Source organism: Chinchilla lanigera, unplaced genomic scaffold, assembly GCF_000276665.1.
Source record: "Chinchilla lanigera isolate Chin_1 unplaced genomic scaffold, ChiLan1.0 scaffold00019, whole genome shotgun sequence".
Classification (NCBI taxonomy): Eukaryota; Metazoa; Chordata; class Mammalia; order Rodentia; family Chinchillidae; genus Chinchilla; species Chinchilla lanigera.
This window is the reverse complement of record NW_004955420.1, coordinates 28,856,880-28,884,281: the sequence shown is the minus strand read 5'-3', so window position 1 is coordinate 28,884,281 and position 27,402 is coordinate 28,856,880. Positions and strand designations below refer to the sequence as shown.

The 27,402-nt window shown below is 51.6% G+C and overlaps 1 protein-coding gene across 1 annotated transcript in view; it reads right to left on the bottom strand.

Annotated features, from left to right (window-relative positions):
• Nucleotides 1–27,402, bottom strand: part of Ulk4 (unc-51 like kinase 4) — a 398,151-nt gene that overhangs the window by 146,880 nt on the left and 223,869 nt on the right. Inside the window, exon 32 of the mRNA XM_005383568.2 lies at nucleotides 20,933–21,038. Within this exon, the coding sequence (XP_005383625.1) occupies nucleotides 20,933–21,038 (106 nt within the window). The remainder of the gene's footprint in view (nucleotides 1–20,932; nucleotides 21,039–27,402) is intronic.

Genomic DNA, 27,402 nt, shown 5'->3' with positions numbered 1-27,402 from the left:
GCACGGTGGCAGCTGACAGTCCCTAATAGGCCCAGAGGAGCAGAAGGAACACAGCCTCCTCATATCTCTCCACACTAACTCTGCTCTGTGCAGAGCATTCCCATTGTTATTGACTCGACAACCACACCACCAGCTCCTCAGCTTCCACACCACACCCCAGAACCAGGCTCGCGGAAGAGGGCACCCCTTCCATCTGTGTCCCCAGGGGCCAGCATGAGGGCAGCCGCACCCCACCTTCCTCCCAGCTCCTTGCCACCACAGGGCACCAGGTGAAAGGGGCTCCACCAGCCTGTTTGCTGTCAGGAAAACCCGGCAGGACATCACATATATTTTTTACCAATCATCTACTTAGGTTAGAAAATTGAGACACACTAGCACTGAAGTGAACCGTGTGAAACATTAACTAAATATAGATATTACTCATTTAACGAACGAGCTCAGTTGCTGCGACTAGGTTGTTAAACGAATCAGTCACTAAATGAGGAATCGTACATGTATACACTACAATAGTCAGAACAAAGACGGGGTCAAAGGAAGCTCCACCTTGGTGACTGTGCTTTTATTTACGTAGCTCTTACATGCAGGACTGTGATGTATAACAACATAAAACAACAGGCCTGTAGTGTGGGCACCAGCAGCGAAACGTGCAGGGCTTGCTGCAGAAGAGGCCACGGTGAGGCCACACTGCTACTCACACTCTTGCATCCTAAGTCTGGATGTGGGTCATAAGTCTGCGTGGCGGGTGTGCATCTGACAGTTTGTTAAACAGGTAGGTCATTAAAGAATGAACGTCTGTACTGGAATCTCTTTCCAGGCTACACTCAACTTGAAAGTATAACATATGAGTCACTAGCATATATGCCTTATAAATCACTGAAATTGTTTGACTTTTAAGAGAAGGAAAAAAAAAAAAAAGAGAAGAAACCTGGTTATTAACATCTGACATTTCTGTATCCTACAATGATATAAAGCAGCAATGGCCAAACTGTAGCCCCAAACCACTTATTTATCACAAAGCACCAATGCCGCAGTTAAACCCAAGCACTGAGGTTTTAGTTTAGAAGAAACAACTGTCATCTGAGGCTCGGCTGCCGGGGCAACGTGGCCCCTGTGTCGACAGAGAGGGCGCGGTGTGCCGATTCCGCACGCGTGCCAGTCTGCCGCCACTGACACAAAGCAACACTATCTTTCTGAAAAAGTCTGACTCTTACTTACCCAGGTAAACATATTTTAAAAGTAAGTGAGGACCTTGAGAAGAGCTGGCACTAGAAACATTTAACTCCACAGCTCATGGGACTGGTCACTGGATGAGTGCTCTGATAGCAGCAAGACTTCGGTCGAGCGTAAAAACACAAAGCAAACAAACCCCAAAGCACCAAGATCACTGTGCTGTGGCCGCTGCCCGGGACACGGGCTGAAATTAGTCATTTCTCAGCCAAGATTTTAAAAACTGACTATGTGAGTGACTAAGTGAGCAGAAATAAAAGTTGTTCCTGTTATTCTGGACTCTACGATGCCTCAGGCCTTCAGATTGATGTATGCTAATGTCGAAGTGTAGAGCATAATTTTGAATTTCATTTTCCATCAATGTCTGATTACCTACTGATTAAATCTGACAAGCTGCAAAGGGAGAAAAATCATTATTAGATCCCAACCTATCATCTACAGCAACCTAAATGTAACTAATCATAGGTTTTATTATATGTAATAGCTTTTAAAGGGAAAAATATATCACCCAGATCTCACTGTGAAAAACGCTCAGTTTAACTTTGCTCTGTATCTGAATATAGACATACAGACATAAGGTTATACTTTGGTGTATAAGTGTAAGCTCTAAACGTGTATTTAGAAATGACACTTCATACTAGACAGATCATTTGCAATCTAATCAGAAGCTGTAATTTTAACATGCACTAGAGTGTTTTCTAGGATAGATACACTGTGTATGTGCGCATGTGCACACACACACAGAGTCCCTAAAGTCAAGGAAATGGGCACATTCACAATGCACTCCATGTGCTGTTACTAATGCCCAATATGACGACACAGGATGATAGGGTCCTCATCTTACCGAGGAGTTGGGGTTCAGACATGTCCTCTGGCTACGTGCACGAAGATATACTTAGGTGCCCTAATACTGGGTGCACACTTACTTACAATTGTTACTTCCCCTTGCTGAAGTGTCTTCATTATTATTATATAACAACATTCCTTTCCACCTGACAAAGCATGGATACTCCTGATTTGCTTTGGATTCTATCTGTGTTAGAAAGCTTTTCTGCATCCCTTCACTTTTGATATATGCATGTTGATAGAGATGAATGAGTTTCCTGTGAGTAGTATACAGTTGGGTCTTTGTTATGGTTGATAGGTTGTGTCAACTTGGGGAGTCCAGAGGTTTGGCTAAGTGACTCAGCAGGGAGCCAGGGTGCTTACTTTGTACACATCCTGAGCCTGTGCAAGAAGAAGGCATGCAGAGGGTGTGGGTGTGGAGGACACCCCTATCCCTCCAGGGCAGGTAGGCTGCATTTAAAAAAAAGGGAACCGAGAAAGGATTGGCTGCTGGTTCTTCAGAGGAGCTCCAGTCTTCGCCTTCAGCTTGGTCGTCTCCTGGCTTCTGTTGCAGACTGTTCGGCTTCTGCCTGGAACTCTTCAGCCTTCTGGTGTTGGCTCTCTGGCCTTCATCATAGATTCTTCAGCATTCCGTCGCAGACCCATCCGCCTCCTGATATGGACTTGCACGGACACTGCAGTGAGCTCCAGGCCTGGGGATGAGCTCTTCACTCTCCAGGCTTCCTCATCTCTGTGGCTGACCATTGTAAGCCAAACTTGTAATTTCTTGTATATTTGTATATCTTGTGTTACATTTGTTTCTCTAACAAATCTTGACTGATACAGATTTTGGTAGCGGGAGTGGCTCTAGAGAAACAAAATTGTAAGGATGGCATTCTTTAATGGCTTTAGGGGTTCCTGGAGTTGGCTCTGCAGTTTGATGAAACCTAAAGACACCACGGTCTCTCCTTCCACTTCTGTGGGGTATATGGATAATCCTTGCCATGTAGATCCATTTGATTATCCTAATTCACCACTTGTGAGATGTCAGGAATTTAGCAACTCTGTGCATGAAAATTTTGAATTTCTTTGGCAGAGTAAGAAATATGATGATGCTGGCTGGTTGCTCTTGGCATCCCTGGACAAACTACTGAAGGAAAACAATGAGCACAAAACATCCATAGGAAGTTTAAAGTCTTCTGGCTGTGAGGACAAATTAATAAAGGAAAATAAGGAGCTCAAAGATACAAATTCCCTGCTCCAGACGCAGATAAGAAATTTAAAAGTTTGTAAGTGTGTCCTGAAGGAAAATCTCCTCTCTTTTAATCGAAAGAAACTCAAACACAGTCCCTCATAATTCGATTGGCTGAACTGCAACGTAAGTTTAATGCTCAGCCTCGAAGGGTATCTGAAGCAAAAGTGAGGGCATTGATGGGAAAGGAATGGGATCCCATAAACTGGGATGGAGATGTGTGGGAGGATCCTGAGGAGGATGAGAATGTTGAGTTCCTAGATGCCGATGAGATTATTCTGCCAGAGGAAGAGGTCTCCCCACCCGCTGCGGCAGAGGCATTGCCGCCTCCACCCTGTGGTGTTGGCATCTCCTCGTATGCCGGGGGAGACTACTCCTGGGCTGACCACACAAGACGACGCTGACAGTCCTCAGGACCCGCCCTCACCACCCATTTTTGCCTCTAGGCCCATAACTAGGCTCAAGTCAGAGAAGGCTCCTAAGGGTGACGAACATACTGTGACCCACAAGGAGATCCACTATTCTCTCAAAGACCTCTTTGAGTTTTCTAACTCTTACAAGCAGAGGCCTAATGAGCAAGTGTGGGAATGGATTTTATGACTGTGGGATAATGATGGAAAAAATATACACCTGGATCAGGCCGAGTTTGTTGATATGGGCCCATTAAGCAGAGATTCTGAATTTAATGTTGCAGCTCGTGGAGTAAAGAAAGGTGTTAATAGTTTATTTTGCTGGTTGGCAGAAGTGTGGATCAAGAGATGGCACACTGTGAATGAGTTAGAGATGCCTGATGTTTCATGGTTTACTATCCATGAAGGGATTCAGAGGCTTAGGGAAATGGGAATGCTGCAGTGGATCTGTGAAGTTAAGCCTAATCCTCCATATTGGAATGATCCAGAAAATATACCCTTCACTAACACCCTGAAAAACAGATTTGTGAGGGGAGGACCAGCATCCCTGAAGAGCCCTGTCATTGTTCTTCTCTATATGCCAGACCTTACGGTGGTGGGGACTGCGGTTACTCAATCAGGACATTTAAGGGCAATGGGCTTGATTGGATCCCAGAGTGGCAGAGGTCAGGTGGCAGCACTCAATCGCCAAAGGCAGGGTCCCCGTGCTTATCGTAATGGACAGCAGATGCAGAGCACTGACCAGAATAATCTGACACGTGCAGAACTATGGGGTTGGCTGATTAGCCATGGTGTTCCCAAAAGTGAAATAGATAGGAAGCCTACAAAATTTTTACTAGATTTGTATACTCGAAAAAATTTAAGGGCATATGAACGGAAGCCTACTTCAGATTATGGTAACAGGGAATCATGGCCCCTCAACCAGTTCCCAGATTTGGGCCAATTTACAGACCCAGAACCCCTTGAATGAAGGGGAGGCCAGGTCCCCTTGGGGAAGGATCCTGATATGTTGAAAATTTGTACAGTAAGTCTTTCTCCCATCCTTCCCCAGAGGGACCTGAGGCCTTTTGCCCAAGTGACTGTACACTGGGAAAAGGGCAATGTTCAGACATTCCGAGGACTACTGGACACTGGCTCTGAACTAACACTGATTCCAGGGGATCCAAAACGTCACTGTGGCCCTCTAGTACAAGTGGGGTCCTATGGAGGTCAGGCAATCAATAGAGTTTTAGCAAAAGTCCCACTCACAGTGGGTCCAATAGGTCCTCAGATCCATCCTGTAGTCATTTCCCCTGTTCTGGAATGTAGAATGGGACAGATGTGCTCAGTACTTGGTGGAATCCTCACATTGGTTCCTTAACCTGTAGTGTGAGGGCTGTTATGGTTCAGAAGACCAAATGGAAGCCATTGGAGTTGCCCTGACTGGTAAAATAGTAAACCAAAAGCGGTGTTGCATCCCTGGAGGGATTCCAGAGATTAGTGCCACCATCAAGGACTTGAAGGATGCAGGGGTGGTGGTCCCCACCACATCTCCATTTAATTCTCCCATCTGGCTTCTGCAGAAGACAGATGGGTCTTGGAGAATGACAGTGGATTACCGTAAACTGAATGAAGTGGTGACTACAATTGCTGCAGCGGTATCAGATGTGGTTTCCTTGCTTGAGCAGATTAATAATCTCCTGGTAGTTGGTATGCAGCTATTGACTTGGCAAATGCCTTCTTCTCCACACCTATCCATAAGGACCATCAGAAACAATTTGCCTTCCACTGGCAAGACCAGCAATACACATTCATTGTCTTATCTCAGGGGTATAATAACTCGCCAGCCTTGTGTCACAACTTAGTTCACAGGGATCTTGATCGCTTTTCTCTCCCACAAGGTATCACACTGGTCCATTACATCAATCATATTATGCTGATTGGGCCTAGTGAGCAGGAAGTAGCAACCACTCTGGATTTATTAGTACAGCATTTGAGAGCCAGGGGATGGGAAAGAAATCCAGCAAAAATTCAAGGTCCTTCTACTTCAGTGAACTTTCTAGGAGTCCAGTGGTGTGGAGCATTAAAGTCATTCCTTCCAAGGTAAAAGACAAGTTGTTGCATCTGGCTTCCCCTACAACCAAAAAAGAGGCACAGCGCCTAGTGGGGCTTTTTGGGTTTTGGAGGCAACACATTCCGCACTTAGGTGTCTTACTCCGGCCCATTTACCGAGCGACTCGGAAAGCTGCTAGTTTTGAGTGGGACCCAGACCAGGAACAGGCTCTGCAGCAGGTCCAGGCCGCTGTGCAGGCTGCTCTGCCCCTGGGGCCATATATCCAGCAGATCCCATGGTGCTTGAAGCGTCAGTGGCAGGAAGAGATCCTGTTTGGAGTCTCTGGCAGCCCCCATAGGTGAAATGCAGAGGAGGCCTTTAGGATTTTGGAGCAAGGCTCTGCCGTCATCTGCAGACAACTACTCTCCCTTTGAAAAACAGCTCTTGGCCTGCTACTGGGCCTTAGTGGAAACTGAAAGCTTGACCATGGGACACCAGGTCACCATGAGACCTGAATTGCCTATCATGGCCTGGGTATTATCTGATCCACCGAGTCATAAGGTTGGACGTGTGCAGCAACAGTCTGTCATCATATGCAAATGGTATATTCGTGATAGAGCCAGGGCAGGTCCAGAGGGTACAAGTAAACTACATGAGGAAGTTGCCCAGATGCCTATGGCTCCCACACCTGCTATGTTGCCTTCTGTGTCCCAGCATGCACCTATGGCCCTATGGGGTGTACCATATGATCAGCTGTCAGAGGATGACAGCGAGGGCCTGGTTTACGGAAGGCTCTGCAACCTATGAAGGCACCACCACAAGTGGACAGCTGCAGCATTACAGCCCCTTTCTGGGACACCCTTGAAGGACGGTGGTGAAGGGAAATCATCACAGTGGGCAGAACTTCAGGCAGGGCACTTGGTAGTACATTTTGCCTGACAGCAGAAATGGCCAGATGTGCGACTATATACTGATTCATGGGCCACGGCCAACGGTCTGGCTGGACGGTCAGGAACGTGGAAAGAACAGAACTGGAAAACTGGTGACAAAGATACCTGGGGAAGAGGTATGTGGGCTGACCCCTCCATGTGGGCAGAGGGTGCTGTCCATAGCACTGGCCCAGGGACAGCGCTGCGGAGATCTCCCCATCCAGCAAGGTTCCCTGGCCTGGCGCTGAGTCTCAAGGCCAGGGTCTGACTCTCTTCTCTGTCCCACTCCCCCGCAGAAGGAGTTTCTACCCTGGGGAAGTACTGGGGGCTTCGGTCCTTCCAGTAGTGTGGAGCCCACACTAATGTGTGTCCCGAGGCTCCTTCCACAGACTCCGGCCTGGTTCTGGGCTGCAGGCTAAGGCCTGAACTGAATCCAATTTTTCTCCCGGTGACCTTCTCCATGTCACTGGCTGCTTGGAGCTGCAGTGGGACGGTGTGGGCAGCTCCTTCCTTCCTGCCTTCTTCCGGGAGCCTTGCCCGTGATTACTCTAGACTGGGTACTGCAAGGTGACTGCTCCTGCGTTCCTTAGCTTCGGGCACGAACAGGCTTTCCCCGTCACTCTTCCCTGGGACAGGACTGCTGCAGGTTTCACGCCACTGCCACCTTGCTCCGCCATGCCTACCGAATCTCCATGGAGCAAAAGTGACAGGCTAGGAGCGCTACCACCGGAAGGAGCACCCTTACCCAGTGACCTGGCTGAAGGAGCTGAGCACGAAGCCCTTCACAGGACAGTACGTACTGGACACTGCGAGGTCGTATCACACACCCGCTTACCGCTCCAGTCTCCTGGAATGGGCTGCCCTTCAATTATCCTTCCTTCTGCATACGAAACATAACAAATCCTCTCCTTTAGATCAATGTTGAGCTTCAGCTGTAGAACAGGCCTGAGGCGTTCCATGTCCGCTGCACGTCAGAGCACCAGCGCGAATGGCAGGCGCAGCCGGGGAGAGCAGCTGGTAGAATCCAGGACTAGAGAGTGACGGGTCCTGGGCGCTCCCAAGAGGGTGCTTTAACATGGCTTTGTTCTGTGCTTAGAAACCAGTTTTCCCAGTACCAGCCAGGTCACTAAAAATACTACCTGCCAGTAACCTTGAAGCAGAAAGGGAGAAACAGCAAACAGCACCCACAAAGGAGGGACCTCCAGACACCACTTGCGTTGGCCCTAAAGAGAGGGCAGTGCTCCAGTCCACTGTGCAAACAATGGACAGGAAGGTAAAAGCCCGGCCCGGAGGAGAAGCAGGACAGAACGGAGTCCCGGGTGCCCTGGGAAGCCTCACTGCTCTGGGAAACCAGGCGGGTTGGCCTTTGGGACACACACGCAGGGACGGGCTCAGGCTGGAGCCTGCGTCTCGGGCCATCTCTGGCCCTTCCAGCCGGGGTCCTGGCGAGTTTCTAATCTCAGCAGTGTAGAGTTTTGTCACTCATACAAAGAAGGGTTAGGATAAATTGTCCTTAAGAATAATCTAACTCCAAATATTCTATGATTCAGAATGGTTTCCTGAATGAAACTGAAGGAAACAAAACCGAACGTATCGTAAGGCCCAGCACGCCCACTCCTGTGCAACGCCCGAAGACATGGAAAGGCGGCGACACAGAGACTTTGAGCAGCAAGAGCAGACATCTGGCGTAGCGCACACAAAGCGAGAGAGCCGAGTCTATCAGGAGGCAAAGACAAACTGTAACATCTGGAAATAGCGTCAGAGAGGCAAACAATGGCTTGTGACTTACTCAGCTATTAGAGTAGTGACAGACGAAGATGCCCATGTCCAGAGAGAGATGGGTTAATCCAAGGGTGGCATGGAGCCACCGTGGTGTGCATCCTGGCAATCCCTGCTCAACTCTAGGGCACTAAGGAAGGATCACAAATTCCAGCCCAGAGGGCAACTTAGCGAGACAAAAAGCCTGGGGATGTAGCTCAGGAGGAGGAAGATCTGTTCCTATACATTGTTTTCTAGTCACTGACCTATACTCGTGAACGAAAGAGGTGATACCTTAGGCTTTATTTTAAATGTTAATGTCAGATCACCACTCTTTGGGGATTCATTTCTAAAGCGATAGAAATTCTATTGGCTTTAACAATAAAATGCACATAAGACATTTGAAATCTAAGTCATCTCTTGACATTTGACTAAAAGTCAAAGCAGCGGACCACAAGACAAATCGAGCACTTCACCCATGAAGGTTGACTATTAGCTTCATTTCATGGTGTGTAAATGAGTTATTAAACGCCTCTATAAAGTTTTAGTGCTGTTCTAATGCCATTAATAACAGCCCTCACTTCAAACGCCCTGTGTTTGCTGAACATGGCAGCCATGTGTGGCAGTAATTGCTGCCTGACATTAGATTTTCTGCCTCTAAAACTAAGGGTATAAAAGAGACAGTGTGAGAGACACTCTGCCGCATTGATTCCATCACTTAAAGGAAGAGGGAAAGAGCCAGATGTTAGCAGCTCTCTTTGCATCCGTATGACCTGCTTGATTCCGCATTTCCATCTTTAGCTCCGAGCGCCGGCAGCCCAGGCAGAAGGGAATAAAAGTGGATGTGTGTTTCAGCATGTTGTGAGAGCAGTTACAGGGAAGACCGTTTACATCTTAATAGCTTTCTTTCATTACATTGACTTCTCCCCTGAATTTCATCTTGGAGGAGGTAGGAACATTCACCAACTTGGGCAAATACCAGAAAGGACCAGGAAGAATCCTAGAGCTACAAGGGCCACAGGGCGACCTCTCGCTCCGCATGGGACATCTGTTGTTGGGACTTCCCCTCCAGGCCAGGGGCGCCGTGCAGGCCCACCATGCCCAGGGGCTGGCCTCTGCCCAGGTGGGTCTCCAGCCTGTCGGGAAGGTCTTCTCACCTGGCAGCAAGGTGGTGGCTGCCCCAGGGTGTCACAGATGTCAAGGTCCTGCCTTCCAGAGCCCCTGGCAGCACCAGCTCCTCCCCACCCACGGGAGGCTGGCAGTGCCTGAAGACATCCCTGGGCAGACTGACTACGCCCCAGAGCCCCCTGCCTCCCACCAGCCTCATCAGCAAGGTTCCTTCTAAAATGTCTCGCCCACCGTCAGCTCGACTGCCTCTTACGACCGCTGCTGCCCCACATTTGGGACACAGCACAGAGCTCCCTGCAGTGCGGCACAGAGCTCGAATGTGGGGCACGGATGAAAACGTAGAGAACACAGGACCAGGAGAACCAGTGTCAGTCAGAATTCAGCTCTGAAAAGACAGGGCACATGCCAACGAGCACCCGACGCCCTCTAACCTGCCGAAAGGAAATTCACTGTTGCTTTTACCCAACCCAAGCCTGACCAGGGCCTCTCAAGATCTTCCGACCCTGCAGTTTCAAGGAATCCCCTGTAAACTCCATTTGTGACCTTGCAAGCTACACGCATCCTGAAAGGAGTTTCGAATTTGCTCTCTGTAGTCAAAGCCTTTGGCCACTCACAAAGTATTCACGGCTTCCTTTGCAGAGCTGCACTCGCTGCAGAGAAGCTGCTGCTCAGCCAGGCCCCGCCAGGCCCTGCTGCCTAGGCAGTGCTGCTTGGTGTGGCCGGAGGCTGTTTCTCCCCAGTGTGGAGTGAGCAGAAGGGACGCAGCCACTTCTGACTGGCTTTCCCTCTCCACCGTGGTAAAACATGCCTTTACAAAAGCTCACCATCTGAACCATTCTAAATGCACTATTCAGTGGCAGTAAGTACACACACGGCACTGCGTCACCATCACCCTGTCCAGAACACTCTCATTACCCCAGAAAACCCGGTCAACTGAGACTCCCCACTCCCTCTGCTTGGCCAGGCAACCTCTATACTCCTTCCCATCTCTGCAGAACTTGCTTTTCCAGGTGCCTCACGCACGTGGAATCATGCAACATTCGCCTTTCTACGTTTGGCTTCTTTCACTTCCTGTTTTGACGGTTCACACAGGCTGTACCATGTCTCGGGATCTTATTTCTTTTCACAGCCAAGTAACATTTCATTGTGCACGCATAACCTTATTGCATTTATCTTTCATCTGGAGACATGAACTGTTCCCACGGTACTGCAGTGAACATCTGTGTATGCATGCGAGTCCCGCGCTTTGTTCTTTCAGGCACACTGTTGGAGTGGAAGGGCGGACCACGTGGAAATGGTCTCTTTGGCTTTGTGAGGGATCACTATACTCTCTCCCACCAGGCGACACCATCCCACACCCTCACTAGCAGTGCTGGGGTCCCTTTCTCCACCCTCACTGACTCTTATTTTTCACTGACTAGAGCATATACCACAGCGTGTGAAAGAGCATCTCACTGTAGCTTAGCTTTTAGTCCTGCTTCATGTGGGGGACCGAGTCACTGCGGGTTTAATTTGTCTTCCTCTAGTGGCTAACACAGCTGAATATCTGTTTAAGCGCTCACTGGCCATTTGTGGGTCTTCTCTGTTTTTCTGTGGTTGAGTTACAGGCGTTTTTTCTGTATCCTAGCTAGCAACGCCTCATCTGATACACAACTTGCACACATTCACTCTTCCAGCTAGGGTTTTAAGAGGCAGGCTGCCTTCTCCATCATTTACTCTTCCACCTCCTGAGTGCAGGGCATTCCGAGACCCTCAGGAATGACAGAGCCATGAAAAGGACAGGGCACGGGCCGTGGAGGAGAAAGCCTCCCACGGACCAGGACTGCCGCATACCCCACTGAGACACTGTGACGTGATGGGAGAATCAACCTCTCTGCGCTAATCCAATGACGTTTCAGTTTGTTTCCCACCAGCTACCATTAGCCAGCCTGACAGAGCCCTCTGCCAGGTGTGCCCAGGCTTTCTAATGCATGACCCAGGGGCCCATGACGCGCATGCCCCAGACAGACCGCGTCTCCAGCTCGGTCTCTATCTCAGACATCCGCCGGTTAGACCTTCCTTCCTTTCTACAGCTGTCACAAAATAACACTATCATTCTTTCTATGTGGACATATTTATATGCAGTTTTGAAATCTGCCAATTACTCCTTTGGAAATGAGATATTTGCCACTGTAAGTTCTTAGATGTGTGCATTTGTTTGAAATTTCTGAAGAACAATGGCTTGAAGAGCACAAGTGTGAATTTTTTCAGGACTCTGCATTGACAGCTACTCAGGCTGGCAAAATAGAACTGATTTAAGTGGGCAGCGCTTCTTCAGACTCCAGTCCCTTCCCCTGCGCTTTCTCCTCTCCTCATGGTCTGCTTACGTGGTTTCGTATGAGGACCACTTCCGCTACTTTCACAACTGCCAAGTATTTATGCTAACTGTAGAAATTATACACACTGGATTCATATTCAAACACTTTTCTTTCTTTCCTTTTTTTGACTTTTTTGCCTTTTTTTTTATTTGAGACAGGGTCTTACTCTTCAGTTCAGGCTCATGTGGTAGCCCAGGCTGGTCTTGAACTCAAAGCAATCCTCCTGCCTCAGCCTCTTGAGTGCTGGGATTACAAACATGTACCATCACACCCAACTCAAGTGTTTTTCAACACAAACCTATGAAATAGGTACCATTATCTCTAGGGAGTGTAAAGCCAAAGTACCTCATCAAATAAGTCATAGACTAATTACCATACCATGGTATCTTCTTTTATTCACACCCTAGCATCTCAAGTTCCTCCCTAAATAATAGACTTATTTCCTCTTTTTGGGAAGACAGCTTCAAAGAAAGGTCCTTCCAGGCTCTCCATGATACCCAGGGGAGGTACGACGAACTGTGTGTGTGACTCCCCAGCACAGCTGTGTTAGATTCCCGCATTAGATTTCCATGTTAGAGTCTTTGTTATAAGACCCTCCCCACTACTTCCCACAGTTTCTGATCTGACCTAGTGAGAAGGCCTGCTAAGTGTCTTCTTTCCTTCACAGTGACAAACCTGGGTACATGGCAAAGTGGTTTTGTTATCTCAGAGCACCTTAGACGGTAAGAAGCCTCACTGAGCCTGGTGAAGGGGGGTAACACTGGCAGCCCGTTCTGTCCCTAGGAAATGGCAACAACCACGCAAAGTTCTGTTCGCTTAACTCATTGTTCCCAATAATTCAAAATTAAGGTCAGATGACACGAAGGAGGGGACAGAGATCATTGCATGAAAGGCTGCAGTAGAATCCAAGAATATCTGCTCCCAGGTGCCCAGCCAGCTGGGTGGCGACAGCACACCGCTGTCACAAAGAAGCTGGGGGGAACTGGTTTGAAAGGCACCCAGCAGAGCAATTTTATTCACTTCGGAGGCCTCTGAAGAACCCAGCACCTGCCACCACACATGCAGCGGGCTCCCTGCTGACACAGAAGGGGCACAAAAGGAGGACAGACATGGAGCTTGTCACCACTGATGACGTCTGAGGCCGGAAGACGCCGACACACCCCCGGTGACAGCAGCAGATGAAGCATGACACACGAGGAGGAGCGGTGCAGGGACCCCACACCGACGGGAGGGCCGGGCTCCTCTCCCCAGCTCAGTAAGAAGAAAAACATCCTGCAGACGGGTGGCAGCAAATGCTACACAAAAATGTGACGCACCTTCCGTCGCCAAACAGTAACTCCACACGGCGCAGTGGTAGTTTCCTGCTGTGTATCTTTTATCACCACAGAACACAGATCCTTGTGTAATACATTTTTTGGGTATTTTTAGAGCGGCATGAGGCATCACTACTTACCATGACAACACTGAGGACTGCGCCTCCTCCATGGTGGTGGGACGCAAACGGTGCAGCTGCTCAGGAAGGCAGAGCTGCGTCCTTAAAACATGGACCAGAGCTTCACATGGAATTGCCTCACAGCCGGGCAATTCCACTGCCGGGTCTACACCCAAGACAAACGAAAACAAATGTCCACACAAAAGTTTGGGTACCAAGGCCTCCACCGCGGCATTGCTCACAGCAGCCAAAATGTAAACAGACCGAGTTCTACTAACAGAGGATAAACAACGCGCGGTACACCCACGTCGCAGGACGTTTTCCTACAACAGGAAGAAATGAAGTATGAACACGGGCTACAATGTGGGCGAACTGCGAGAACGTTACGCTCCTCTCCTGCCTCTTCCTCTCACCGAGATTCTGAAGACAAGCCAGGGAGCTCTCGGCTCTCCTGCTCCTCCTCCTGGAGTCTCCCTGCCGGCTGGGCGCTCTGGGGAAGAAACAGCCCCTCTGGCCTCTCGGTGACCGAACTCAGTCTCCTCCCGAGTCGCCTTTTCACCCTCCATGCCGCCCGAGGTCGCTCACTGCGACACATGGCCCCCGTTCAGGGCAAATACCAGCCTCACTCGAAGGCGCAGAGGGGCAGAGCTGGCCTCTCTAGGCCTGCCGCTCTCTTCACAGGTCCCACTCTGCACAGCGTTGGTTTCCGTGCTAGAGGTCCTCGAAGAGGGAGTCGTGTTCTGTTGTTCTGTGCAACTAGGGAGTATGGCAGTAAAACAGACTTTTTTCCGTTATTTTATCCAGAATCATTCAAGAGTGCCTGAAATCTCAGATCTTTATCTACCAAGCAGCTCTTACTTACCAAGGACGCCACCCCAATAGCAACAGCGGAGGCAGCTGTGATGGAGGAGCCCTCGATTGTCAAGTGTGCCCCGCCGCGCAGAGGACAACACCGGCTCTCCTCTCCCCTAGAGCAGGTGCCTCCCAGGGCTCCGTGAGGTCGGGGACCGCGCTGGCACAGCCAGCAGTGCCTGCTGCACACACACACACACACACACACACACACACACACACGCCACACACTCAGCTGCCTCTCACGCCCCTGCACGGTGTTAGAACAGGAGGGGAAGGTGAGGGCACAAGATCCCCAGGGCTGGGGCACAGAGCGGGGCAGGAAGCCCCTCTGGAGGCTGGCCCCGGTCAACAATGAGGTCCCCGGTGCCCCACCACACTCTGTCTACCACTGTGCCACACCCTCGCAAACACTCCCACAATCAACTTCCTCACCACACGAGAGTGACGCCGCTACCCCAGACATGGACATGCAGTTGACAGCTGAGACCAAGGCAAGGGCCACCACGCAGACATTTCAGGAATTCAAGTGGCATGGCAGAGGCAGGATTTGAAGCCAGGAGCCAGGCCCACATCCCTGCGTCAACCACAACGCACAACTGTCCACGTCTCTAACAACTGGCTCTCCTGCCCAGGCCTGAGGGAGTCAGGTGCTGTCACAGACGCTGTCATTTCTTGACTTGAGTCACTGTGCAAGAACTAAACTTCTACAAATTTTGAGAGAGTCTGAGTTACTAGAGGGGTTGGCAGACCATGCCCAGGCTGGCCACCTTATTTATAAATAAAAGTTCCGGGAGAACTAAGTAACAGCAACGCAGACCTCACGGGCTCCGGGCCTCTGCTCCTCGGGCCTTTACAGAAAGAGCACACCAGGCCCTGCTTCCGACTCTCGGAGGCCGTGCGCAAAAGCCACAGTCTAAGAGAGCTGTCAGGTACGCTGTCTTCACTCTCCAAGCCAAACAACTTTCACAGCGATTTTCTGGTCCCTTGAATAGACACCGATTGAGGCAGTTTAATAATACACCCAGGAAGAATGAATATTTTGATTTCCGGAGCTCCATAAACCATTGGAGATGAACGTAATTTCGTTAAATGCTTCTTTTCGGCACAGCCCTGCGTCCTGTAAATCTGTTATCCTGACAGCTCTGCTAGTAAAACTGGAATTAAACCCATTATTGAAAGGTCGCTGCACAGGGATGAAAAAACAGCCAGTTTTTAAATGTTAGTAACGCTGATATTTTTCAAATACAAACAAAACATCCTACTTTGTTTTATAATTCTTTCCTTTCATGGTTCTGCTAAAAAATGAAAGCATTTAACAAGAAAAAAACCTGAGTCATATAATACAGTCCACGCTGGCGATGATGCTGGGAGATTTGCCGGATTCCGAGTGTTGCTGGCACCCTCGCTGCGTTGAGCCTTGAGGGTGTGATGTCACACACACACACACACACACACACACACACACACGCACTGACACTAAGGCACCGCGAGCACAGGCGCGGTGAGTGCTTCTCCCGTCCCGGCTGACCACGGACGACTTCAACCACGCTCACCGCCGGTGTTCCTGGAGACTCCGACCAGTCTCTCTCAGCTGCTGCCTTTATAAACATGGGGAAGGGGAACAAGCAGGACGTTCGGCTAAGTCACTCGGGAAAGCTCTTCCCACACGGACAGGGCCTTCCCTTCCACGCTGAGTCACCGGAGCTGCTCTTCCACGTCTCTGCTCCAGCGCGCCCTGGAGTGGAGGAACTGCTGACCACAGCCCCGAGGTCTCCAGGCTCTTCCGGGCACGCACACCCGTCCTCAAGTGCCACACGTGTGTGCCTGCGGCTGGCCACAGGGGGGCCATCGCACGAGGGGGCAGGCGTTCCAGAGCCCGCCCTCAGAGGGACTGACAAGGGACTGACACGGCCATGACAAGGGACTGACAGGCAGGGAAGGCACCTCTCCATCATACTGCACTTGTACTGGGCGATTTACGAGAATCAGCAGACAAACAGCCTGTGTGCAAAAGGGAATTAATGTAACCCTGTGTGAAAGGCGATAATGTAGAACCCAACGCTTATGCCAGAATTGAGAGGAAGCCGAGACCCTCCTGCAGACGTCCTTCAAACCCACGCACTGGGCAGCTGTCCGCGGCTCTCGTCCTCCCAGCTCGGGGCCTGCAGACCCAGAGGGTCTTCAGCCCCTTGGGTAAAAGCCCACACAGTTAGCAGCCAAGAGCTTCACGAGCAGCGCAGCGACGCCAGGTGACACCTCAGCTTCTGGGGCTCACAGTGGTCGCATCCCTCAGACGCCACCCGCCCACTTCAGCGGAACCGCCCTGCGGGGGACCTGGTCTCTGCATGCCCCTCGTGACGAGGGCCTCCTCCCTCTGCCTGGCCAATGCTGGACGGTGCTGCCCTCTTCCGTGCGAGGCGAGTGGCCAGGCCTCGGCTGACCTTCCCCTACCAGCCAGGACGCATATTTTAGGCCTGAGGCTCGTGGACCTTTTATTTCAATTCCTCCACACTGCCACGACAGCACAGAATCAGCCACAGGCGCCACGCGGCAAGAGGGCGGCACCGCTGTACGAGGACGCAGACCGCGGCGGACCGCAGCACGCTGAGGCTCAGGTCACCGATGCGGCACAGACCTCCGCTCCCCACCGCCGGCATCCTCGGACCCCAGCATGCAGCGTGGCCTGACGCTGCAGGTGCCTCCCCAGCACTGCTCCTGCCGGAACCACTTTTCTGATTTCCACCTCACACTCCCGGCTGTGAGAGAACTGACGCCAAGGAGAAGCTGGGGAAGAAAGTCAACCAGGCCCGGTGGTGGGCGTGCGCACATCGGCCACAGCACTCCTCCAGCGCGCGAGTTCAGGCCCAGCTTAGGCAACTCCTCAGCTTCGTGAGACCCTGTCTTATAAAGTCCGTGTGTACATTCACCTACACCTCTACCCAATCTACAGCCACATCCATATCCAATCTGAATCTCATCTGTACCTCTATGACGGCACTCAGCGGGAGGCCCTCAGTTCAGGGAGAAGGAAGAAGAGACAGGAGGAGGTGAAGAAGGACAAGGAGGAGGAGGAGGACCCTGAGAGGGGTGAACCCCCACCCCCGCTCTCTGCACTGCTCCCGCTCAGCTCGGCGCGGACACAGAACTCAGCAGACATCTAGACGTCCCTCACACCTGACTTCTCAAATCCCTAAGCCCCTGTCCTCTAGATGTCTGTCCCTATCCCACCTCGGTCACACAACCCCCTGCTTCCATGCTACCCTGATTCTCTGCCGAAGTTAGAGATGGGATTGAAGCCAGGGCTTTCACACTGAGCTACACCCAACTCCTCCCCACCTGCAGGGTCTCACTAAGTCACTGGGCTTGAATGTGTGATCCTCCTGCCTCAGCCTCTTAGGGTGCTGGGATTATAGGCATAATCCAGCTAAGAAGACAATACTCTGAAAGGATTAATGGACAGGCTTTTTGTTTACTGGAACGAGCACCAATGATTTCTGTGAAACTAGCGAAGCTTTTAACAGGATTGTACTATCAGAAGCAGCACCAGTTGGGCCAGAAATGGGGTTTGGAACTTCTCAAAATGCCACAATCCAGTCTCTAACCTTGCTCCAGAAAAGTCCCGTTCAGAGGAACTGCTGTTATTTGGCCTCACTCAAGGAGAGAAGGCCAATTATGAACGATCATGGTGATGTTTTTTTAACATCGTAGCTGTTTGAGGCTGAGACGCTATTCCAGGCAAAAAGAGCTCGCCCAGAAACTTGAAGATTTAGGAGTGAAATAGCCACGAGAGCCGCCTCTCTTAGTCACTCTTCTGTTGCTGGGCCCCAAGTCAGCTGCGCACAACCCGAAGGGAAGGATTTGTTCTGACTCGTGGTTCAGAGGTTGCTGTCCAGCCCTGCTGGTGCTGAGGCAGGGACGGTGGTGGAGGGAAGCTGCTTAAGCATGGCAGCCAAGAGGCAGAGACAGGAAAAGGCAGAGCGAGAGATCCACCCTGCAGACCCAGAACCCAGCACCTCCCACACTTAGAAACGCCCTCTGCTGGGACTCATCAGGGGGCGAATCCCTGCACCTCAAAAGCCTCTCCTGTAGACCAAGACGCTCTGGGGGCTCCGGATCTGAGCCATGGAAAGTGGTTCTTGAGGCTCTGAAAAGCTCAAGTCTTCCCGGGAGTCCAGGATGCTGCGCATGTGTGGGCAGATGCGCCCTGACCACGGGAGACAGCAAGGCCTTTCCTCTCTCCTGATGACCCCGCCCAGGGACGTGGACGCTCACCATGGACATCAGGCCCAGCACACACAAAACCTTCGGGAAGGGTGGGAGACTGTGGATCTAAGGAACCTCCGTCCACTTATTAGCCACCAGGGAACTAAGGGAATAGAGACTTCCGTGGCCAGAAGGGTGATGTAGGGAACGCAGACTTCACACCATTAGCACAACACGTCACTAAATAAACAAATCGCAAAAGGGAAGTAACAAATAAGTTTGGGAATGATCTGTTTTCTGGTGTTGACACATTTACATCATCTAAGATGTGTGCTTTCTAACAAAGAATTATAAAGCATGCCAAAACAAAAGCAGGAAAACATGGACCATGCGCAGGAAAAAAATCGGTCAGAGGGAACTGTTCATGAAGGACTCACTAGAACTACAGGAATCCGCGTGTGAATATTTAAGGGAAAGACTGAAAATGATGCCTTACAAGTAGAGATTACCAACAAAGAAAACCAAATGCAAATTCTTAACAAGTGGGGTGAAAAATTCATGAATAGGGCTCAACAGCACATCTGAAAATAATCAGCTAATCTGAAAGTAAGCCATCACCACCATCTTAGTTACTTTTCTCTCACTGCTGAGACAAAACACCAATGCCTGAAGTTAAAGGAGGAGACAGCTGGCTGTCCTGGCAGAGGAGAAACACTTCATGGCAGGCAGAAGACAGCAAGCAACAAGGGATCTTAACAGAATTTTATTCCCCTTTTATCTCATCCAGGCTACTCAGGGTGGGGTGGCATCTACACCCTTAATCCTAGTGCCCTGGAGCCTCACACTGCACCACGAATCAACCCCAGCCTCACACACTTGAGATCCAGCCACCTCTGAAAAAGCCCCACCTACGTCCGCAGGAGGCTTTGGGAGGACATCGAGACACAGCCATGACAACCACTTACCGTACCAAACACGAGTTAAAAGGAATAATTAAATGCCAATAAATCAGATAGTATAGATGAAATTTCCAGAAAAACTAGTAAGACTGACCCAAGAAGAAAGCAGACATCATAAAGGGGTTGGCTTTACCACGTCTCACAGAGGGGGTGAGCAGAGTGAGCAGGCATGGCTCGCTGACTGCAAGCAAATAACCCACGAGGCTTCTGTTAGAGGCTGTCCCCACCTACAGTCATTACACCTGGAAAACTGGAAGGGCCACCTAAAAACTGCTCAGGCTAAAAATGGAAAACTTGGGTATAAAATGCAACATACAGAAATTAAAAGCTTGCAAACATATGTATTTTTTTAAAGCCGGGGAGGTACAGTGGCAGAAAATATCACATTCCAAAGAACAAGTAAAAATGATAAAACACCTAGAAGAGATCGACTTAATAAGAAATGTGCAAAGACCAACAAAATACTACAAAACGCTGCTGAAGAACAAAAAATATATCCTGAACAAAGCAGGAAATGTAACTGCTCTTCCACTCAAAGGCCTCATAGGCACCCTCGTGTGGTGTGGTGGGCACACAACTTGGCACAGCACTTAGAATAACGTGCCCACGCCTACAAAATGACAAACGCACATGACCTGTGATCTAACAGTTCCAACCCCAGCATCTGCCCTGCAGCTGGCCCTGCTCACAGAGCAAGGGCGTGTGTGCAAGGTTATTCCCTGCAGGAATGTCTGTAGCAGGAACGGACTGGAGAAGACCCTGCCCACCGACACGCACCCATCAAACACTTTATGCTGTACCCACAAAGCAGAATAAGACGCTGCAATGTAAAGAATAAATGATTTTAGGTACGAAAGTTCCACAATGGCTGGCAGATTTATTACTGAAAGCACATCTTTTTCTTAGGGTAGGAAAAAAAATACCCCTAGTAAAGTATAATCTTCACACAGAGAAGTCTAAATTCTGTGGGCAAATATTAGAACAGTGACTTGCTAATTTTATTGAATGACACATTTCCTTTGAGTCCTATTCTTGTGATCAATTCTAGCGACATCTTTTATTAATATAAAAGTAGAATGTATACGTGGTTTTACAGACTGTAACCTAGAAATGCGTGTAAGATGCAAGGTAAAGCCATTCTCCACCACGTAGTCTTGCTTCCGTGGTGTTCTTCATCACATCTGTTTTTATTTTTACTGCCAGCAGTAATTCTACACCTCTAGTCTTTGTTTTATAATCTTTTTTTTGGGAACTAGAAACCGAACTCAGGACCTTGCGCTTGCCAGGCAGGCGCTGTGCCGCTGAGCTATGTCCCTGGCGCTCTTCTATCATCTCTAAGCAGTGCCAAGTGACCTTCTGCCTGGCGAGATGGTTAATTCAGGGAAATTATTCTGCCTGACCCTTTCCCTCTTTATTGGTCATAGCGTAATTATTTACAGACCTGCATCACGTGTTCTGACTCAGCAAACGTAAATTCCATTCCTTGACTCCCCGAGATGTCAGAGGAGGAAACGTGCAAATGGGCAAACTCCACGAGACCAGAGAGCGGTCTGAGCGGCACTCACCTTGCTCGTAGAGGAGCTTCACGTTCGAGTCTTTGCAGGTGACCAGGTTGCTGAGCAAGGCGATCACACTCTGCGTGGTATTGCCCAGAATGCTCTCCCGCCGGCCCTGCAAGAGAGCACAGCACCATTAGGAAATAAGACCGCATCTCAGGCAGACAGCTCGGCCAGGGAGCGCAGCCCTGCGCACGGCACGAGGTCGCAGGCACAGCCTCCTGACGGCAGTGTGGCCCGGCCCCGCCAGGCAGGGGACAGACAAGAGGGTGAGCCCAACACTGCGCAGGCGAGTCCCACAGAGCTGCTGCAGCCACACTGCCCTCTCCGTGCCCAGGCGCACACCAGGGGGCGGCCTGTGGTGTGAGTGGCCAGGAGACCACGCCGAGTCTGCGGACGCAAATGCACGCTGCTCCGGCCAGGACGCCTCTCTGCAGCCCCAGACCACTGGGCTCTCTCAGCTCTGGCCTTGGAAGAGACCAGCAGGCCCGCCCAGCAGCCCCGACCTGCGTGGGCGCTCTTCCCTCTCACCCACGCGCACAGAGCAGTGTGGTCTGCTCTGTTTCTTCTTTTCCTGTTTTCTGTTTGTTTTATTGGTACACTTTTGGTATACACAATGACCACGTTCATCGTAGAGTTTGCACCTGTACGTGACACATCTTGCTTCTTTTTTTCCCACTCCCCTCCCCTCCCTTCAACCCTGCTTCCCCATCTTATTTACGAAAGCTTTGTTTCCATTTTCCTTCTTCTATCATCTTTTCCTTTTCTTCCTTTCCTCCTCCCCCTCCCTTGTTCCCCTCCCGCTTGAACATTTTCTTCCTATTTCACGATATTTATTATATATTTTGGTCCTGATTTACACTTCTGCTTTCTCACACCAAAGAAACAATGCTATATTTACACATGTGTGTCTGATTTATTTCACTTAAGAGTATGGACTCTAGGTGCATTCATTTACCAGGAAATGCTTCAAGCTTATCCTTCTTTGTGGCACAGTAATACTCCATTGCATTAAAAAAACCACATCTTATCCATTCATTGGTTGATGGGCATTTGAGCTGTTTCCAAGATTTGGCTATTACAAACTGTACCACTATAAACATGGATGTGATATATCACTGTGGTATGATGCTTTCATTCCTTCAGGAAGACACCAAGAAGGGGAATAGCTGGGCCAGATGGAACTTCTAGTTTTAGTTTTTTGAAGAATCTCCACACTGACTTCCACAGTGCTTGCACCAGTCTACTCTGCCACCAAGTCTGCAGAAGGGTTCCTTTCTCCTGTTTGTTTCTTTAAAGCACTGTTCAGGCAGTTCATCTGAACAGAAATTTTATTCCACTGTGTTTCTGACCTACTGCTAGCTTCCGAGAGGCGCTGTAAGCAGGTTCGGCGTTTCTCTGGCTCAGCTGTCCCCAGCGTAGGCCACAGTCACCTCCCCTCACCACAGCACAGGCGCCCAAACAGTCACTGCGCCAGCGCTCATGACCAAGTCACCGGCTTCATTCAAATTCTAGGTCCCCCACTCCTGTCCCTTCCTGCTACGGGACCCAGCCCAGGATACACGTGTGTCAGGATGATCAGTTCTGCACAGGATTTACTAGGTGCCGGCTGCTCTGGGTACTTGGCCTCTACCAGTGAACAAAGCAGGAGGAACAAAAGGCCAGATCCTGCCCACACCTCATGTACCTGGTAGCAGAGAGAAGACAACGCTCAATACACACAAAAAAGAATGACACCATGGGTCAGAAGGAGGCAGGTGCTCTGGGAGAAAACAGCACAGGGAGAGGGCTCCAGGAAGGCGGCCCGGTGGCGGCTGCAGTTGACACAGCTCCAGCGACTCCGAGTGCAGGAGCTCAGGCTGCTCCGTCCGCTGGCCAGTGCGTTTCGGGGCATTGCACTTATGGTCAGTAAGTGATGCGAGCCTGTGGGCGACACCTGTCCGGCCAGAGCTCCCACCGCACACCTGCCCGCCACATGCATTTCACCCCGGCGCTGCCCGTTTGCTCCAGCAGATCCGGTGGAGCCTCTCACACAAGCACTGGCACTCAGAATGCTTCTGCCAGCAGATCTTCCGTTCTTCAAATCTACACAGTTATCTATACCTGGATCCAGTTTGGGTTCTGTCCATGTTCCACAGAAATCATCTGCGATGTGCAGTGTAACAACCCACTGTGACGGAATCGTGCCAGCTTCCCGAACCTCCACAACCTCTCAGCCCCGAGACCACAGCCCTTCGGCATCCTCCTCGCTGTCCACCGGACTCGCCACAGCTGTGTCTGGGCCACGGGACATTCCGAGGAGCCAGTGGTCCAGCCAGCGGCGGGTCGCCATGTCTTGCTTCGAGTCAATCACTGTGCATGTGCAGACTCCTGCTGCTCTGCCAGGCAGATGCAGGATGCCACCTCCCTGCCCACCGGTGACTAGAAACGACCAGGAGACCTGTCCGCTGCCCTGCCTTTCCATGTCGTGTGACCTTCCCGACGGCAGAGTCTCCCCAGCTGCACTCAAGTGAGCACCGGAAGCAGAGAAGCCAGGAGCCCCGATGTGGCTCCCAAGTACACCACCCCCATCCGGCTGCAGGGGACTCCGAGGGGCCGCCTCATTTCAGGTGGGCTTCACCAGCTGGGTCTTTGCTCAACTCAGAAGGGGTCTGCTTTCCAATCCTGCGCCTAAAAGGCCTAGTTCAGAAATGTGCTCAGGGCACTTCTGCGGTGGACACTGCTGTCGGGACAGCTGCTGACACCAGCTTAGGAAGATAAATGTGGAGGCGATGGTCCGCCGCCAATTTTACCTAATGATCCCTGCAGCTGGCAAAGAAAGGGTGATTAGTAAGCACCAGGACAACACGACATGACACCCGCGATGAAGTAACTAATGATACGCAGGGAACGGATTCCTATGAGAAAAGCAAAGCTCATCAATCTCATTTCTTGGTAAAATGGCCCATCACCCTTCAAAAGCCCCCGTCAACAAATTCAGGTCGGCCTTGCGGCAGAATCTGCTCCGACGCGTGCTGCGTTGCGCGACTGCGCCTCTTCTGTGACGGCCTAATGACGTCTGCACCCGCTCCCAAACCAGCGCTCGGCTTTGCCGGACCTCACGGGGCAGGCGCCACTCGCTGAGACACAGGCTTCCTGTCGCAGTGAGCGACTTCGGGCGTGGACGACAAAAAGACAACCCAGGGAAGAGACTGAGTTCAGTCACCGGGAGGCCAGGGGTGCTGTTTCTCCCCCAGGATCATGGAGTCAGCAGGGAGACTCCAGGAATAGGATCAGCCTGAGCCAAGAGCTCCTCAGAATCTCCGTAAGAGGAGGAGAGGAGCAGTTTGGGCAGCACTGTCTCAAGGCTGGGCGGTTTTTCTTGGAGAGAGGAAGGACGTGGCCAGACACGACACCCTTCACCAGTCTAAACTTGCTGCGTACCCAGCCGACTCGCACACGGCCTGTGCGCCTCTGCCTGCGGTTTAACCATTCACTCCTCGGAGCCTGAGCGCTTTTTGCCTTGCGGTTTATTTATTCTCACAGAGCCTGGGTGCCTTTTCCCGTACAGTGTAGTTACTTGCGTGCTTTTGCCCCGAATTTTAACCCCCACTCCTCACAGAGCCTCTGTGCTTTTGTTTAAGCCTTTAGCAGAAAAGCCGTGGCTCCAACCTCTGTCGTCCCTGGACACTGGGAACCCAAGATCAGGCCCAGCTGCCAGGACCCGGCTCAAGAGGCACAGTGGCATATGGCCGTCACCCACCTCAGCAGGCGCGATCCCTGGGCATCTGTGCAGAACGCAGGACACAGGCGGTCGGCCCCCGCTCCGGGCAGGGCTCCTTCCTGTGCTGGAACTGGTAAAAGCAGTGCTTTCCATTCTCATGTTACTTTGCAAAGTATTCCCAGACCCTGAACACTGCTCAGGAATGGTGAGGGCTTTGTGGGAGTCAAGAGCTACCTTTAGCTGCTCGCCTGCTCACAAGCACATTCGCCCCTGAGTCGCAGGTGAGGGGGCCACGGCTCAGAGCGGCTGCCCCTGCCCCTTGGGGATGAGGTTCTCCAGCGGACGAGACGGCTGTTGCCCGGGGTGGGTCACAATTCCCAGCAAAGTTGGGGGAGGGAGGTGAGCAGCAGCTGAGAAAGTGTAGACGGGAACTAACTCGCTTCTAGTAATGCTTATCAAATTGAGTCGCTTCGTCTCCCCCGGCAACTCCAGCAAGATTTGTTCTTGTTCACAACCCTATGTGCTTACAGGGTCAGTCGTCACTGAGATGCACCCTGTTGGCTTCTGAGAGCCAGGCGGGGGTGGCTGGGCACAGCGGACGCCAGCGTGGGCCTGGCTCCTCCGGCCCGGCCGCAGGGTAAGGGCAGAGTCGGCAGGAGGGCAACTCTGGTCAGAGACCGCGTCGGCAGAGGCTTCTCTGGAACAGCTCCTTTCCTCCTCCAAATGCAGCCCAGGGCCGGGACCAACATGGCTGGTGAGGCCTGACTGCAGCCCGCGCCCTGCCTGTTTCCTTGCGTCCCTGTGATTAAGGAGGCACCCAGGTGACTGGGAATGAGAGGAGTTTGGGGCAGCAGGTGGGACGAGCCTGAGATGTCCAGATTGGGGCTGCTCTGGTGACACTGGCGCTACACTGTGCCCCCACCACGCCCAGGAGCCCCAGGCTCAGGAGAGCCCAGATGGTTGCCCGCTGTGGTGAGCCGTGGAACCGAGGCAGCACAGCGCAAGTATTAGCAACACTGCACAGGCAGGAACGCAGACAGAAGAGCAGACACGCACAGCAGAGTCACCACGACCAGCCACGCTTCCCAGACGCTCGTGTCAGCACTGGCTGTGCAGGAGGAGGCCGAGCTCAACCACGAGGGGATGGTGGACACCCCACGAAGGCCGCACCACCGCCCTTCTCATCCACCGCCCACCGGTGCGCGCAGCTGACCTAATCAGTATGCCCGCCGCCGTGGTGTGGGGACACTCGAGAGTGCTCACAGAACACAGCATTTGCTGGTAGAGATAATTAGAACTGAAGTGGCCAAGTTCTCATGTTGGGCCACAGAGATGAAACACCTTCACTAAAATGCAGCTTCCACAGGCGGAGCCAGGAGAGGGCTAGACCTGGAACAGCAGCGTCTCCACACTCGCGGCTTCAGGGCTTTTGGAGGACACTGCGAGGAGTGACAGCCTTTCCAAAAAGCTTCGACACAGACAGGGCCCGAAACCCCACCCTCGCTTCAGCAGATGCAGGTGCACGGAACGACACCGGTGACCCGGAGAAATGTTTGTCATTGCAGCCCTGCTCACAAGAGCTGAGACGCAAACACCCAAGTGTCTGTCTGTGGACACGCAGATAAAGAGAACACGAATGCAGATACTGATGATAAAGTATTCGCCTGCGTTGAAAGGAAGAGATCGGCAGCTTGTCACAGTGCGGACGGACCCAAGTGACATCACGCTGGGTGAATGCACTAAGCCTAACACAGAAAGAGAAACAGCCCATGACATCATTTCTGTGTGCAATTTTCTTTTAAAAAAAACAAGAGGTCAGATATACAGAAACAGAGAATAAAACAGTGGTCATCACGGGGAGCAGCAAAAAACAGGGAGACGTAGGTCAGCGGACATGAAACAGCGGTGATGGAAGAGGAACAGGTCCCGACACCTAACGCACAGCAGGAAGACCACGGCCAATAGTGAAAGCCGGGGCTTGTGTTCAAGTAGGCTCAGGCTTTTTCTTGTTCTGTTTTCGCTGGTTTTCATCTTGCTGTTCCTGGGCTTGAACCCAGGCCTCACGACACTAAGCACGTGCGCCCACTGAGCTGCACCATCCCGGCTCAGGAAGGGGATCCTAGCTGCTCTTGGCAGAAAGAAACGGCGGGAGCGGACTGCTTCGAGCGACCTCGGCACTGTAATCTTCCCACTGTTTGTAGGCGTGTCCCACACCATGCTGTTGTAACCTTCAAGTACACACAGCACAGTCCTTACAACTTTGGCAGAGGTCTGAACAGTCGAGCAGGAGATGCACTCACACAGCCAGCAAGGAGCCAGCGTCACACTGGTCTGCCGTGGGTGTGGTCAGAGCTGAAAAGGAAACAACCAAACCCAGGTAGAGAGCTGGGAGGAGGGCAGCGGGGCGGCTGTCACCTCACACCGGCTCACCGTCCTGGGAGAAGCTGTGTGTCCCGAGCAACGCTCCAACGCCATGGCCTGGCCGCGGGACACTGAGGCCCTCCCAGGACAGCGCTCGTGGCGCATGTTCCGAGCCTCCTCCCGTCTGCACTCCTGTCAGCAGGAGGCTGCCCCGGCCTCTGGGAGGGGAGCCCGGGTGAGGGCAGCTGCGTGTTCTGGGCCTCTTCTCGAGGCTGCGACAGGCCCCAGGCTCACCCTCTCCTCCTCCTCTGCCTGGACCTCCTGTCCCCTCCAGTGAGCATTCGCTCCTGCCCAGGCCCTCACCATACCAGGGCTCCCTGGGCCTGCTGCGCCTGCCCTCTCCCTCCTGCCGGCA